The 15,024-nt window shown below is 33.2% G+C and overlaps 1 protein-coding gene across 2 annotated transcripts in view; it reads left to right on the forward strand.

Annotated features, from left to right (window-relative positions):
- The window catches only part of klar (klarsicht), a 1,056,371-nt gene that overhangs the window by 891,806 nt on the left and 149,541 nt on the right, over positions 1 to 15,024 (forward strand). For both annotated transcript variants that reach the window (XM_075370262.1, XM_075370261.1), the window contains exons 11-12: positions 11,506 to 11,616; positions 14,046 to 14,308. In XM_075370262.1, the coding sequence (XP_075226377.1) occupies positions 11,506 to 11,616; positions 14,046 to 14,308 (374 nt within the window). The remainder of the gene's footprint in view (positions 1 to 11,505; positions 11,617 to 14,045; positions 14,309 to 15,024) is intronic.

Genomic DNA, 15,024 nt, shown 5'->3' on the forward strand with positions numbered 1-15,024 from the left:
TATCTTCATTATTTTTTTGCTTTATTAGTATTAAATTAATAATTATAAATGTCTCGGTTCAATTAATTATGAAGCTTTTACAATATTTCGCGGCGCTCCTGTGAAGAGGCCGCGTCTCTCCGGGGTGCCGCGGAGCACACTTAGGGAATCACCGATTTAAACACATACCTTCCCCTTTACTTAATGAATCTTAATCTCTCGATCGATTTGTAAAAACAATAAAACTGTAAACAAATTTAATTCTAAGCTACTCTGTAATACCGTATCAGAATTTAGTAAACAGTAAATCTCCGCTTATTTTGTATCTTATTAAAACCATTAAACTTAATAATGAATCTGATTTGAATAAGTTAAGTGCATAACTGAACTGTATTGTAATTTGTTTGTTTAAGCAATCCTGAGAATAATCTTTATGACTGAGGTCAAAAAACTTTTACTACAATCTCATGAGTTATTTGTTTTTATGCATATATATATATATATATATATATATATATATATATATATATATATATATATAATATTGCTTGATTTTTATTATACTCTTCCAGTTCGTGAATGAGTCCAAAGGAAAAATTATGAAAAAATGATCGCAATGCAAAAATAAAAGTTAAGTATTTACAAGGGTCATTCAATAATTAACGACACAAATTGCACTAGAGCTAAGACGGTTTATTTAACCGATGCGACATTTTGTTCACTTTTCAAAATATTCTTCAGCGACATTAATAAGTCCCATCTCTGAATCGGCCTTTATTTATGACTGCTGCAACGAAATCATTGTCTCGATTTCATAGCCAATTTAGCTCGTTTTGTTTGACGTCGTCATTGCCATTAAACGTCTTACCGGGTAGAGCCTCTTTGAGCGGACCGAACGAATGAAAATCCCACTGGGTTCAAGTCAGGACTGTATGAAGGGTGAGGTAGTATTTACCGCTGCGATTTGTCAATGGTTTCTCGAGTTAACAGTTTCGTGTGCGGCCGGGAGTTATCGGACCTCCCGCTGAGATCCAGGGCGTTTTTCCGACGCGACTGGCTTCATTACATCGATAGCCATGTCACAGTAATATTCGTTGATCTAGAAAATCGATAAATAGCGGGCCTATTGCATTTAAAAAGATGGACATCATGATTTTTCCTGCTGATAGTCTTGTTCGGAGTTTTTTTTGACAGGGGAACTCGTGAGTTTCCACTCCATGCTCTGTCTTTTTGATTTCGGTTCATAACGATGAATCTACATCTCATCACCGATTAGAATATTGTCCAACAGAAGCATCACCTTCTTGGTGATACCGTTGTTTCAGCTCTGGGCACGTGCGAAATATCTTGTCTCCTTACGGTGATCTATCTACTCTCTTGGAACACATCTTGCTCTTGTTTACGCTAGTTGTGTGTATCGGTGATAATTTTATGAACCGCACCGACACTTGTAATTTTTCGGGTATATTCTCAACTGTAATTTGTCTGTGTTCTTGCATGAAAGAATCTACACGATTTTTAAGCGCTGAAGTTGAAACTTCAATCGGACGACTCAAACTGTGCTCGTCAGTCGCTGAAATTCGACCGGTTTAAAATTTTTCTATCCTGTTGCGATTCATACAACTTTGTCAGTATTGATTTGGTCTCGCAAGAGTAAATTTTAATCGGTTTTCCACCTTCGGAAAGCAAAAAAACAAATTTTTGCACGCTCTTCAACTAATTGACAAACTTTTACAGGATTTGCCATCGCAAAATGAAATTTTAACAAAATAATTTTACTCTTAACGGCGATCAAAAATCGTCACAGGATTACAGACTTGTAATGTTTTGAAAGTATCATAATCCTCTTAGTTACTGTTTTGCCTCCACATCTATTTCCGTCTTTTATTAAATTATTGAGTGACCCTCCTAATAAATCCGGAAAAGAACCCTACAGTAGTAGAGGGACAGATTTTTAGACAAACAGTAGGTTTAAAGATGTAATAAAACATGATAATAAATTATTTAACCGATAGATGCCGAACGACAAAATGAATATCATGGATGACGTAGCAGTAGATCGTGTCAGGGGTTTGTGTTAATCTAGTTTCTCAGCAGCCGTGTCAGGGTGATGGAACCTTCCACTTCTGTACCCCACTACATCATCTGTTGTCTAATAATAGTAGCAGCCACCATTTTGAAAATGTTACACCCCCTCGGTTAATATGCCATGGGAACGTTAGTGTAAAATTTTATAAAAATTTAATAACTTTCGTAGGTGCTCGACAATCACAGATGTAAGAAGAAATTCCGAAAGTTCGAGTTAAATTAGGACTTCGCTTCGCTCAGTAGAAAAAATCTTTGAACGACAGTTCTTTGAATTGAAGAAAAAAATTCCTGTAAAAATTTTATCGAACGATAAAAATAGAAAATTATTCCCGCTGTGATAATTAGAAAACATTTTGTCAGAGTCGATAGCTCGAAACAACAAAAATGTTAGGATCTTTCATATTTTAATATTTCGGGTGAGGGTGAAAAAAAGAATTGTTATTTTTTGGTAAGCTAAATATATGTATTAATATAAAATGTACCTTCTCGGAGTCGTAATACTCTATATCCGATTTCTAAATCCATTTTTTTTTCAAAAATTTAATTATATTAATGCTCTTTAAAACCCAATTATACACCAAATTTTATACTTCACATTAAACTGTCTCCCGGGGATAAAGCCGCCTTAGTACTCTTTTCTTGAACAATTGTATACATCTAATGTTTTCTGTAGCCGATATATTAATAAAAATTACTTGGCTTTCAAACGTTGAACTTTGTCGCATACAATATACCGTACATGTGAATTTCATAAATCACAGTAAACAGTACTTTGTGTAAAATGTAACGGCACTTACTTTAAAACAGGTCATGTTTTGTTTTTAAAAATTTTTAAATCTAATTTATAAGATTTTTATTATCGAAAAACCTACAAGTATACTAAAAACATTACACGGTGAGATGGACTTCCATGTATTCATCGACCTTCCTGTTGAATAGAGACTAAACGAGTATAGCAGCATCGTTTGACGGACAGTAACTCGTCGTTTTACTTTGTACGTCTCATCGGTTGTTGTAGTAGTGAGGTTTGTAAAGCGATCGATGAATACATGCTTTACTAATGAAAATCGCTTTTTATAAGAGTAATGATGATCGATATACAACTAGCTCCTGTGTCGGTTACTAGTAAACAATTCGAAATCTTCGAACGATGACGTTTATTTAGTATTATTTTACTTTTATTGTAGTTATTTCTAAGAGTGTACTGTAAAATTACGATATTTCTTTATCTTTTCTTTCTGTTAAGTTGAAAAAATGTTCTTGCTAAAAAAATGAAAAAAAAAAAAATAGTAGTCAATCTAAATATTATTCGAAGAACTTTTGTCAGTGTAGGAATGATTAGTATGTTTTTTGTGTTTAAAATCTACAAAGATGATCGTACATTTTTTTCAGCTTTCAATTAATTATTGCTTCATAATTGTGAATGATATTCAAACGATTGAAGACTAGATAAGCTCTTGTTTTTCTGTTTGATAAAAACCCCTCTTAAACTGTTCGGACAGTCGACGTGTCATAACTTTATAACGATCAATTTATAGTTATTTCATTTGTTACTCGTATAATATTCATCCTAGATCAAAAGGTATTTTATTTACTGCTTTTATTTACGATTTTGATTCCAGATTATCTATACGGTGTTACGTAATCGTAACGATACATAGTAAATGTAAATGCATTTGATTTTTAAGGTGAAAGTAGTTTTTTAAACGTGTGGGCATATACGATCGATAAAGTTTTTTTTTAACGAAATGACTACACAAATTCGTTATATTAAATTTAATTGACCGTATGTTTGTTATATGTAAATACGTCTTATTTTAAAGAACTGTAATCGATTTTGACGTAATTTATTTTATTTTGCTTCAGGTATTATTTTTTGTAAATTGTATAAAACGCCCGCTAAAGTTTTAATAACATAATTATTTAAATTTTATTCTTCTTAGTAATGTATTAAAGATTTAAACATTTTTTCCGGTTTATTTATCTAATGTTTTATTTTGACTTTTTATAAACGAATTGTTGACTTCTTTTTTATTACTTTGATATTTATTTATTATTTTCTTTATTACTCGTAATTTTTTTACCGATTACCAAACTAAACGTTATTTAAGTGTACTAATTTATATGAATGTCAAAATCGTGTGATCCTACTTTATTATATCTTACTTTACTTACTTTGACCGTAAAAAAAGATGTTTTAGAGATTTTCCGCCGAATGTGTTTTTCCTTGTACAGGATTAAGGAAAACATTAAAAAAAAAATAATAATAAGCGGACAGGGACCAGTATTAACTAAAAATGCAGAGGGCGTGCTATACGCTGTAGTAGGATAAAAAGATCAACGAAGTTAAATACTAACTAAAAAATACCCTTAATTTTCTTCACCCTGTTGAAAATATGTGTCTAAATAGTTTTCATTAACTCCTCCTATCGTGTAATTATTTTTTATATTCAGTGTGTTCTTGTATAAGGGCCTTTCGGAAAGTTCTTCACCTGGCAAAGAAACATTTTTAGAATATTTTTATATTTTTCAACCTAGTCGTCACCTTTCGATTACATTTAGACCGACGACTTTTCAACGTTCTAATACCCTCAATAAAATGTGATTTATCCATTTCTACAAAATCGCCGCTTTGACCTCATCATTTGAAGTGAATCTTCGTGCAGCGAAACGTTTTTTCAAATTTGGAAATAAGAGGAAATAACTGCTGGAAGCCGAATCGGGCAGTTACAGCGCATGTAGAAGCACTTCGATGCGTAGGTCAGAGTTTTGAAACAAAAATCCGAGACGTGTGTGTAGGCTCATTACCGTTGTAACAAAAATTTTCTTTTTTGACCGGATGTGGACGTTTAGCTTGAATAGTACCCTTCAACCGATCCAGTAGTGAAGTTTAGTAATCCTCGGTGATTGTCCTGCCTTTTTTCAAAGTAATCGCTCTACGAGAATCCCACCGTAGACACGAGTTTTCCTGGAAATGAAGCCGATTTCACTATCTTTGGTTCGGTTTCATCTGCTTCCATCCCCTGTTTAGTCGTTGGCGTGTAATATTGAATCCATGATTTATCTATTCCTATAAACACAGTAGCGGAGTCTAAGCTGAGTACCGCTGAAGAAGAAAATTCGGCATCGTGGTTAAATTAGTCTAAACACTCTCGAAAAGTTTTCAGTCGACTGTTAACAAATACGGCACCCGTCGAGCGGAAATATGTTTGTTATAAATTGTTGTGAACACTGGTGATCAAGAAGTCGGCGATGTCAGCAAGCTTGCGTACCTTCAATCTTAGGGGTCACGGCCCAGGCTTTCACCGATGACTGTCTCTTCTTAGTTCGTGGTAATTCACGATCACAGCTAGACGACCAGGCGTAGGCGGCCTTGTCAACCGCAGAGGGCTGGATTGAAATTCAAAATTTAAAGCTTTCTGTACCCAAGACAAAGTTTATGCTTCTCAAGAGAGCAGACAAATTATCCACCATATTAAATATAACCACCATATTAAATATAACCACCATATTAAATATAAAGGCTGTGTAATCAGTCGAGTTAGAGTTCGTAAGTACCTAGGGGTTTTGTTTGATGAAAAGTTGCTGTTTAGCAACCACATTAGGCAAGTAGAGGCGGACGCCGTCTCAGTGATGCATAAACTGTGGAGGGTTGCTCGGAAAGACTATGGGTTGTCGGGCCGTCAAATGTACATGGTGTACCGAGGTCTCTTCGAAAGCACGACCTCTTACGCGGCGCCAGTGTGGGCGCATAGGTTGAATATGAATAGACCACTTCTTCGAAATTTAAGGATTGCCCAACGCTGAGCCTTAATTGTATGCACTGGTGTTTTTAAAACAATCTCCTACGAGGTTACCATCGTATTGGGAAAGGCTCTTCCAATCGATTTAGTGGTGAAAGTTCGGGCAGCCATGTGGAGATTACGAAGAGGCCGGGAGGCCGAGGTATTTGGGATGCGGTTTCGAGCTGGGCCAGTACCGGAACGGAACGGTGATCACAATGCACCGGATCTAAATTTCGTTCAGTTGCCCATCTCCCACCTGCGGAAGAGGCTGCAGAGCCTCGCGATGGAAGCAGGACAGCTGGAATGGGACACCACGACTAAGGGAAAACCCTTGTATAAGTTTGTACAGGATTTGGAGGGATGGTATGCCTCGAGCTCGTTTTTAAGAGCAACGGGTCCCCGGGTGCTCATCAACCACGTTAATTTGAACTAATATCTGTTTCTATTCCGCCTGGTAGCTGATGAGCTGTGCGTCTGCGGAGAGATCCAGTCAAATGAACACCTGATGTTTGACTGCCTGCTGTTGGGGGAGGGGGGTTCAGACACCGGACCACCCTGAAATTTAGAGGTCAAGGGGAAAATTGGCCACTCACAAGCGGCAAGACAATGTGGCTCTCGCCACATTGTCGGACCGTGTGGGAGTTCCTAGATGCGGTTGCTTTGTTCAACCGGCATCCGTAGTTTGCTTAAGGGAAAGACTCTTATCGCATTGCCGTGGGAAGCTAACCTAGAAATATACGGCTGACCACCAGCCAATTATTATGGCTTCAAGCGCTATAAAATGGTGGACAGGTACTTGCTGGCATTCAAAGACCTAGGCGTGGCAGCGAATTGTTGCCTAGATGAAATAAATTTTATTATGGATGTCGTATATATTTTTAATAGTTGACGGGGTGCGCCTACCCATTTTAGCAAATATATGACAATTGAGCGGTTGGGACACGTAAGCCGATGGTGTATGGCACCACGCTTAGTCCTCTTACGCTGTTACGTAAGATTTAGGAGCTATGTTACTGGTCACTCAGGATACTGGTATCTAAACTGTTTGTGGCATAGACATTCGGTCTTATGCTTTAGGGCGACCGAATGGGGGGTGGCGAGAGAAATGCCAAGCAAACCAAAAAAGTACCTTCAATCGGTGATCGTTTAATACGGCATTGTGGATTTTTATCACGATTTTGTCGGTCGTAGCGGTTTTTGGGCGTCTCAACTGTTCATTCACTAATGAATGCATTTAAATTCAGTAGTTCACTTATTACCGTGGAAAACAATTCGCTTACGGCGGAATCTAACTTTTTTACGTCCATCAGGGTTAAAAGTTTTAAAACAAAGAACTTTACAACGTCTAGAACTTCAGTTTTATCCAATTTTCAGAGAACGTCAAACTCGTTGCTACAGCTCGATCGCGATAAACGAGCAGCTAAACGCATGCGTCTAAAACTTCGGAGTACGCCATCTAAAGAATCACATACATTATTTTCATGTGTGTGTGTTTTAAATAACTTATATGGAATTTAATCGTATCGTCTCTTTATTTTATAATTAATTATTTTTGTGATAATATCATAGTAATTGTGTGTGTTTACAATAATAAAAATTATAATAATAATAATAATAATGTGATGTTATTTTGTGATAACTCGTAGATTATGTGGTATTGCTCTGATCAAAGTTTTATCGCCGTTTCATTTGATCCATCCAGAAAAATATTTGGTTATTCCTTTGTTTAACCGTAGAATCTATCCGTTGCTTATGATATCTATTTAATTTATTATTGAGTATACGTCACAATAAAAAAGTCTGTTTATTAGATGTGACTCGGGAGGCGTGTATTATTTTCTAAGTGTTTTATTATTTTTGTTACAATTGTATTTGTAGAAACTACTTGTATATCATTTTTTCAATTATTTACTGTATTCGGATTCAAATTTTACGCGCCTTAAAATTTCAGTTTATATTAGTGGGGAGTAGGGCTACTTTTATGCTAATTTTATTAATGTTTGTGAAACTTTTGTTTTTAATCTGTTTCGTAAATGTTTGTTAGCACGTAGTTCAGTTAAAGATTTTGCTTTATTATCGTAACAACGAGTAACAGAAGTTATTACCGTTTTATGACTTGTTATTATTGAGCTTCTAACTTACAATACCTTTCTTAAAATAGATTTATTTAAACGATTTTAATATTCGTTGAAATTTGTGTTTCGAAGTATTGAGGCATGGCAATCGGTCGCCCTTGTAAGAACTTTGAGAAATAGTGAGAAAGAAAGCATTTGTGAAAGAGTGAATAGATTAATATATATATATATGAAGAGAGAGAGAGAGTGAGAGAGAGTGATTGAGTGACACAAGCCGAGGAGTGAATAAACGAGTTATAGTGTAGGTCATACGGCTGAATAATCTCGCCTCTTTGAAAGCTATGTTGGTCGGTCATTCACGCCTTCTAGACCCGTTCATTTGTTCATTTTCAAGAAAAGTGTAACCGAGTATAATCTTTTTTGTCATTTTCTTTTTCATTCTTTTATAAAATAGTTTTATCATATATAATAGAGACAACAGAACTGCAATCGCGTGGTGGGGCTCGGATGAGGGAGGCAAACCGACTAACCGGTGGTGGTGGTAGTCCGTGAACGATTGACAGTCGACAGATCGTGTCTTGTCATATCTATTCGTGTACATATTTATCTACTGCATAGTATAAATTATTATGTTTCAGATCCGCTTCATTTCTAACTTTTACCCTTTTTTTTTTTTTTTTTTGAAACCTATTTTTGGAAAAATTCAATCTTTGAATGTATTTTCAAAATTGTTATATGAAAATTAAAATATGGATTAATTATTATTGCGCCCTTGAAACGTGGCCTTACTTTCGTGACCTTGACATCTACGTTATTAGTTATAAATCGTACAGCACCTGCGTTTAACTTGATGGTATATGTAATTTAACCTTAATATTTGTGGTTTTTTTCTCACTAATTTTAAACATACAAATATTTATTTTCCAGATATTTCTTTTTTATATTGTTGTTTAATCACTTTTATGGTTTGCTGTCCGTTGTAAATTATTAAATGTTTCGTAAAAAGAATTCTTGAGGAATAATCCTTTGTTCGTAATTCTTTATTTGCTCATCTTGAATATTTTTCTACATGAAACAGCTCTCTTTGCATTTTAATTTGTATAGTATATACATTTGTTTTTTTTTCTGTTTTTAGTATGATTATTTTCATAGATTTTTGTTGTGTAAAGCTTTTACCCGCCTGCTAGTTTCGTAACGCACCATTTCCATGTGTTTGTGTCATATTCAGTTGAAAAACTTCTCCGTGTTTTAAATTTTAAGTTTTTCATACATTTTTGTATTATTACTGGTTTTTGTTGTTCATTTTGCATTAACTGCTGAGTTGTTTTTATCTATAAGCTGGCAGAATTAACAATTTTTGCTTTATTACGGAAAAGCATTTAGTTTTCGGAATAATAATCTTTTTCTTTTAGTTGTTATTTCTGCTTTTAATCTTGTCTAATCTGCAGTGTTGTATTTTCAAACGCATTAAAATAATTTCTTGTTTTTACTTAACATATTTGTTTTACACTTTGCGATGGCACAGAAGAAATAGCTTGTTTTCTGTTATGAAGATTAATTCAAAGCCTGTACATAAGTATACGAGGTGTGGCTATTAAATAACGAGACTAATGATGTAAAATAGTTTATTTCAAATTTATACATATTTAGTTCATCAATATATAATACACCCCTCCGCTATCCCTACAACGCTTCAAGCGAATTTTCCATTGTTTCCATTGAGCTCTTTCATGACGCGTGCCGCTTTTTCTTTCACAGCTTTAACAGTCTGAAATATTGTTCCTTTTAATGCAGATTTGACCTTCGGGAACAGATAAAAGTCACATGGTGCCAGGTCAGGCGAATAAGGTGGATGCTCTGGGATGTTATACTTGGCTAGAAACGTCTCGACAGACAATGCAGTTTGAGTCGGTGCGTTGTCCTGATCAAGACAATTCGGGTCTTTTTTTTTTTAATTTTTTCATGGAGTTGAGCAAGGACCTCAAGGTAGTAATGTTGATTAATAGTTTGACCTTCGGGAACCCAGTGAAGGTACACAATCACATGAATATCGAAAAAAAACAATCATCATCTCTTTGAATTTTGATCATCTTCATCTTCTATGCATGTAAGATCAACAGCTACACAGCTGTTGGTCTTACAAATTTGGCGCATGCACAGTTCTGTATAGCAGCATTAATCCGCTATTTAATAACCACACCTCATACATGTACTCACTTAATTAGTTTCTCAGACTATATCTGCAGTGATTATTTTCACTGGATTATAATTAATTTGAGTAGAAGGCCAGTCTTTACAAAACCGCCACTAGAATGGGTTTTTGCGAAAACCCCTTATCCTGGGATAACCCTACTCGTGGAATTACTGCCTGATCAAACCCTCAAAAGAAGCAGTACTACTCGGTGTTGGCTGTTAGAAGTACGGTGATACAGATGTGTATCCAGATAATAATTATAATACAATTCCCATAGTATTAACTGAGGAAGAAGAAATGAAAGATAAAGAAGACACTCTTTCATTATTTAGAAATGATCAAACCATGCTGGCGAGGCAGTCTCTGATCGGGGTATGTAGCATAGTTATCATTTTCAGTAGGTTCTTATTACATAGTGTAATATGATGAACTTAAAATCTATCACAGCTTTCACAAATAAGGACATTATTCTAGATCGGTCGATCTATTTATGTTCGGTACAGTTATTTTGTAATAAGTAATTCATCACATATTCTGGAGGATTGCATATTATCATACTTGTTTGCCTTTAAATAAAAATATTTCAGATATTTTGTGGTAAGAGTGCTAGTTTTCTTAAGTAAACTTGAATTTGTAATGACAGTAATCACATGATCCCTCTGTTTGTAACATTTGTTTTGAAATTTCTTGATTGTATCTTGAATGGCTTATATAATTAATTAATTACTCATAGAATGAGTTTTTTTTTTAATTTGAGTTTTCTCTCTATGAATCGTATTCAATAATTAAAGAACTCAGTTTCTGATTGTTTTCTTTATTTCGAAAACAAAAAAAGATTATGTTGATCAGTGAAAAAAATATTTTTTTTTTAATAAAAGAGCTATTTAAATGTTTATCGATTTGTTTTGCAACACTTCATCGCTGATAAAATCTTACAAAAAAAATGGCTTATAGGCTTATAATATATAGTTTGTAATATTTATTATTGAATTCTACCGAGTTTTTATTTAACTACGTTTAATTATTTTGAACGTTAACATAATTTTAAAGCAGATATTCAAAAATATTATTTTATAATTTTAGCATATTGTCAGGTAATTACCCAAAATGCCTTGAGTAAATTATTGTTTTTCTTTTATCCGATGAGATAACATTGGTCTACATGTTTTTATAATTTATAATCATATAAATAACTGCCCAGTAGAAATTTTAAAATGCGTTCAGAAGTAATATCAATCTCATAATGTCAATTTTTTTTTCAGTGATGTCTTAAAAATTTGATTAGCTTATCATTTTTAACTGTGTCCTATTCAACAATTCTTGCTTCTACGATTAATTTATCATTCTGTTTTGACTATTAGTATTTTTTATTTGTTTGTTACAGAGTCCACAAAACGGAAAATTACAAGAAAGTGACGAAGAACCTGTATCAAAACATCCACGATTAAGTGACCAACAAACACCCATACAGTTGCAGCAGACACAGCATCCTGATGTAAGTTTCATTTTATTAATATTATTTTTTATTTATATTTGTATTTTAATTTTTGTTTATTATGGTATTTCAGTAATTTTATATTTATTATTCTAAAATAATTATTTTACCTTGACCTGCTCTTACACTTCCTTCAAATAACGTAAAAATTTTAGGATTACATCATCACTGGATCAATAAAATATAAGTGCACTGTATAATGTAATTATTAGGCAGTTACTTTGTTAAACAAACTAACGATTCATATTCTTCTACTTTGCGTAACACTTAAGAGAGGAAATATCTTTAAGATGGACAAGAATTACAGGGGACAGTTACAAAAACAGATTGTGAAGAAAAGGAAGTCTAATTCAGAAAGGACCTAAGTGAAGAAAGACAAGAAAGTAGTCTGCCCCTATTGCTTTTTAACTTCACATAGAAGAAGAAATATGCCAATAGAAGGAAACATTTGTGTGTGAAGTAGCTGTCCAAAGAGAAAAGAAAGATTTTAAGATTTACTAATTGAAACTGTTCTTTGGTAGAAACTAAAAATGAGTTATTAGAATTAATATAAAAGGCAAGGATATATTTCTACTAAAAATTTCTATCAATTTTTCTTAAAAATTATCTATACTGAAAAATTCTATGTACTTGAGGAATTTTGCAATACTAAAATTGTGTTTTTTGGTTAGAGGGGGATCATTAAACATCAAGATCTGTATATGTTGTGACATGCAAAATTTGATTTGATTAGCATACTTTTCCTTTTGTAGTATAATGTTAACTATCTGTACAAGTTTAAAATCGGGAAAGTAAAAAAAAATCCCTTTTGTTACGCCAGAAGGCGGAGGTAGAGTCCACCAGTGTTAAGTAGGGGATTAAAAAGAATTCCACCTTAAAGTTTTAGGTAATGTTTAGAGGACTAACAACTACTAAACCGATAAGATAATGTGCCTAATAAGTGTGGTATGATTCTTTTTTGTCTTCAAAACCCCATTTTTCAACCCTCTGGGCCAATGGTTGGTGATACCATAAAATTTTACTTAACTAAGTTTTAAGCCCATATCCAATAAATAATAGGAACTTTAAACAAATTTGATTTATTATTACTTAATAAGAAAGTTATAGTGATTTTTTTTTTTAAAAAAGCCTCCCCCATTTCTACCTTAATGGTCTGATTTTGGCCGTTAACGAACTTCACCGAGATTTTGGGATGAGTTATTTTAAGGGAAAAATTTGAAAGTGATTGGTGCAAAATTATATCGTGTCCACAAGAAAGTGAAATATATATTATATAAATTCATATATAAAATTTTGAACAAACTGTGGTTTTGGGATCTGGGGGATGTGAAATGTGAGGATATGTCGAAATTGGCCAGAAGTAGAATTACGGTACCTATTACAATAGGTAACTTTCTTATGAAATCTACAAAAAAAAAAAATGAAATGTAACAAAGTAGGATAGAGAGAAATTTATTAATGTATGGTAACACAATATACTAGAAGTTAGAGAATTTTGTTATTGAAGTAGTTAAATTAAAAAGGATGAGTGACGTGACTTGGATATCAAAACCAAATTTGCACGATCAAGGAGAATTTTCATGTAGAGAAGAAATCTACTGTTATCAAATTAGATCTAAGAATTACAGTGGATTTTTGAAAATATTTGTGTGGGCAGTAGCATTATAGTAGTTAAATTTTTTCACTGAAAACAGAAAAGAGAGTAATGGAGGCCTTTTGAATTGAAGCATTAAAGGTTAATGTTGATTATTTTATTGTCTGACAAAAAATTGAAAATGAAGAGGTCTTAAGATAATCAGAAGTAAGTTTATCGCATAATCTTATTTGGACATGAACCAGGTTGGGATGAAATTTGGTGGAGGGATCTGTAGAGTAGGTAAAGTTGTCAAGAAAGACAGAGATAAAAATATACATATAAAACAAATATTCTAGAACGTAGGATGCAATAGATAATGTTGAGCTTAAAAGATTAGTACAGAAAGGAATGTAAAAATAGCATCAAATCAACTGCTATAAAAAAAATAACTAAAACTTTCAGGGTTTTTGCAAATATTAAATATACAAAACCACTTAGTAGAGCATTTTAATAATGTGGATAAATACCATAGATTTATCACAGTATTTCCACAACATTCTTCATTATAAGTATGTGACTAATAATAAGCTGTTTGATTGTCCTTAAGGTTACTGACTGATATTGGAATGGTAATTTGTTAGAGGTTCGACTCTTTGAATAAACTGTAATATTTTGTTTAATACTGTACGTACACTGCATCTTTATAAAAGTTATGGCTATACATTTTATGTCTGGTTGTATTTGTAAAAATAAACATTCTGCTTATTGGATTTAATATTATTGAATTAATAGTTTTGTGAAGAGTAATTTTTAATTTATAATTTAATCATTTTTTTTATTTTTGTTTTTATAGGATATCCATAGAGAAGAAGTTAGTTTGATGGAGTGCAGTCTTGATGAGGCTAAAATGATTGGATCTCAGATGGATAATGAACAACCTAAACAAATAAATTCTGATATAAATATACTAGAACCACTTACAGCGCCGTTAAAATGTTCATCTGGTGATAATATCAATGAAAAAATGAAGACTGATTCTGTTCGATTACGTAGACAAAGTGTACCGATTGAAGCGTCTCATAAACTTTTTCGTGATGATTCTTCTGAATTTACCCAGTATGAATATATTTCTTGATTCAATCTGTAGTCATATAATTAAGTAGTTTCATTGATAATAAACCTAGTATTAGAGAAAATGCAGTACAGAGCGCATAAATGGAAAAATCTATATTTGGAAAATGTACATTCTGAATTGTTTAAACTTTAGAGAACACTTTGTATAAATGGATGATTAACACCTCATTTAAGATCAACTAATTTATCATATACGATGATTAAAAATAAATATGTGATTATCATAAAATATATATTATACAACATTATCTGCTGCCGTGAGGTAGATCCCTCGCATCATGTCCATCTCCTTTCTCCTTTGTTTCTAGGAACTCTTGAGTTTCCAATAGCCATCACTTCCTTTAGATTGTCTATCTTTTTTTCTTCTTATCATATTGTCTTTTTGTGGTTTGGCTTGACTGGGACATTAAGAGATTAACTAACTAAACATTTCTTACAAATACAGTTTATTACTCAAAAAACATAGAAAATAAAACAAATAATAATAATGGCAATAATAATAAGAATAACAATAATAATCCTACCCTACTAATTAGCATTTGTATGTGTGTGTGTCCGTCCCCCTTAGCTTAGCACCAGAATGTACTGATCACTAGCGGAAAATCCCAATTCGTTAGTATATATTTCGTGGTGGCCAGGTGTACACTTGTAATAATATGATGTTTTAGCTGTGATATTAGTTGTAAGTTTTTTTTTGT

Source organism: Lycorma delicatula, chromosome 7, assembly GCF_047948215.1.
Source record: "Lycorma delicatula isolate Av1 chromosome 7, ASM4794821v1, whole genome shotgun sequence".
NCBI lineage: Eukaryota > Metazoa > Arthropoda > Insecta > Hemiptera > Fulgoridae > Lycorma > Lycorma delicatula.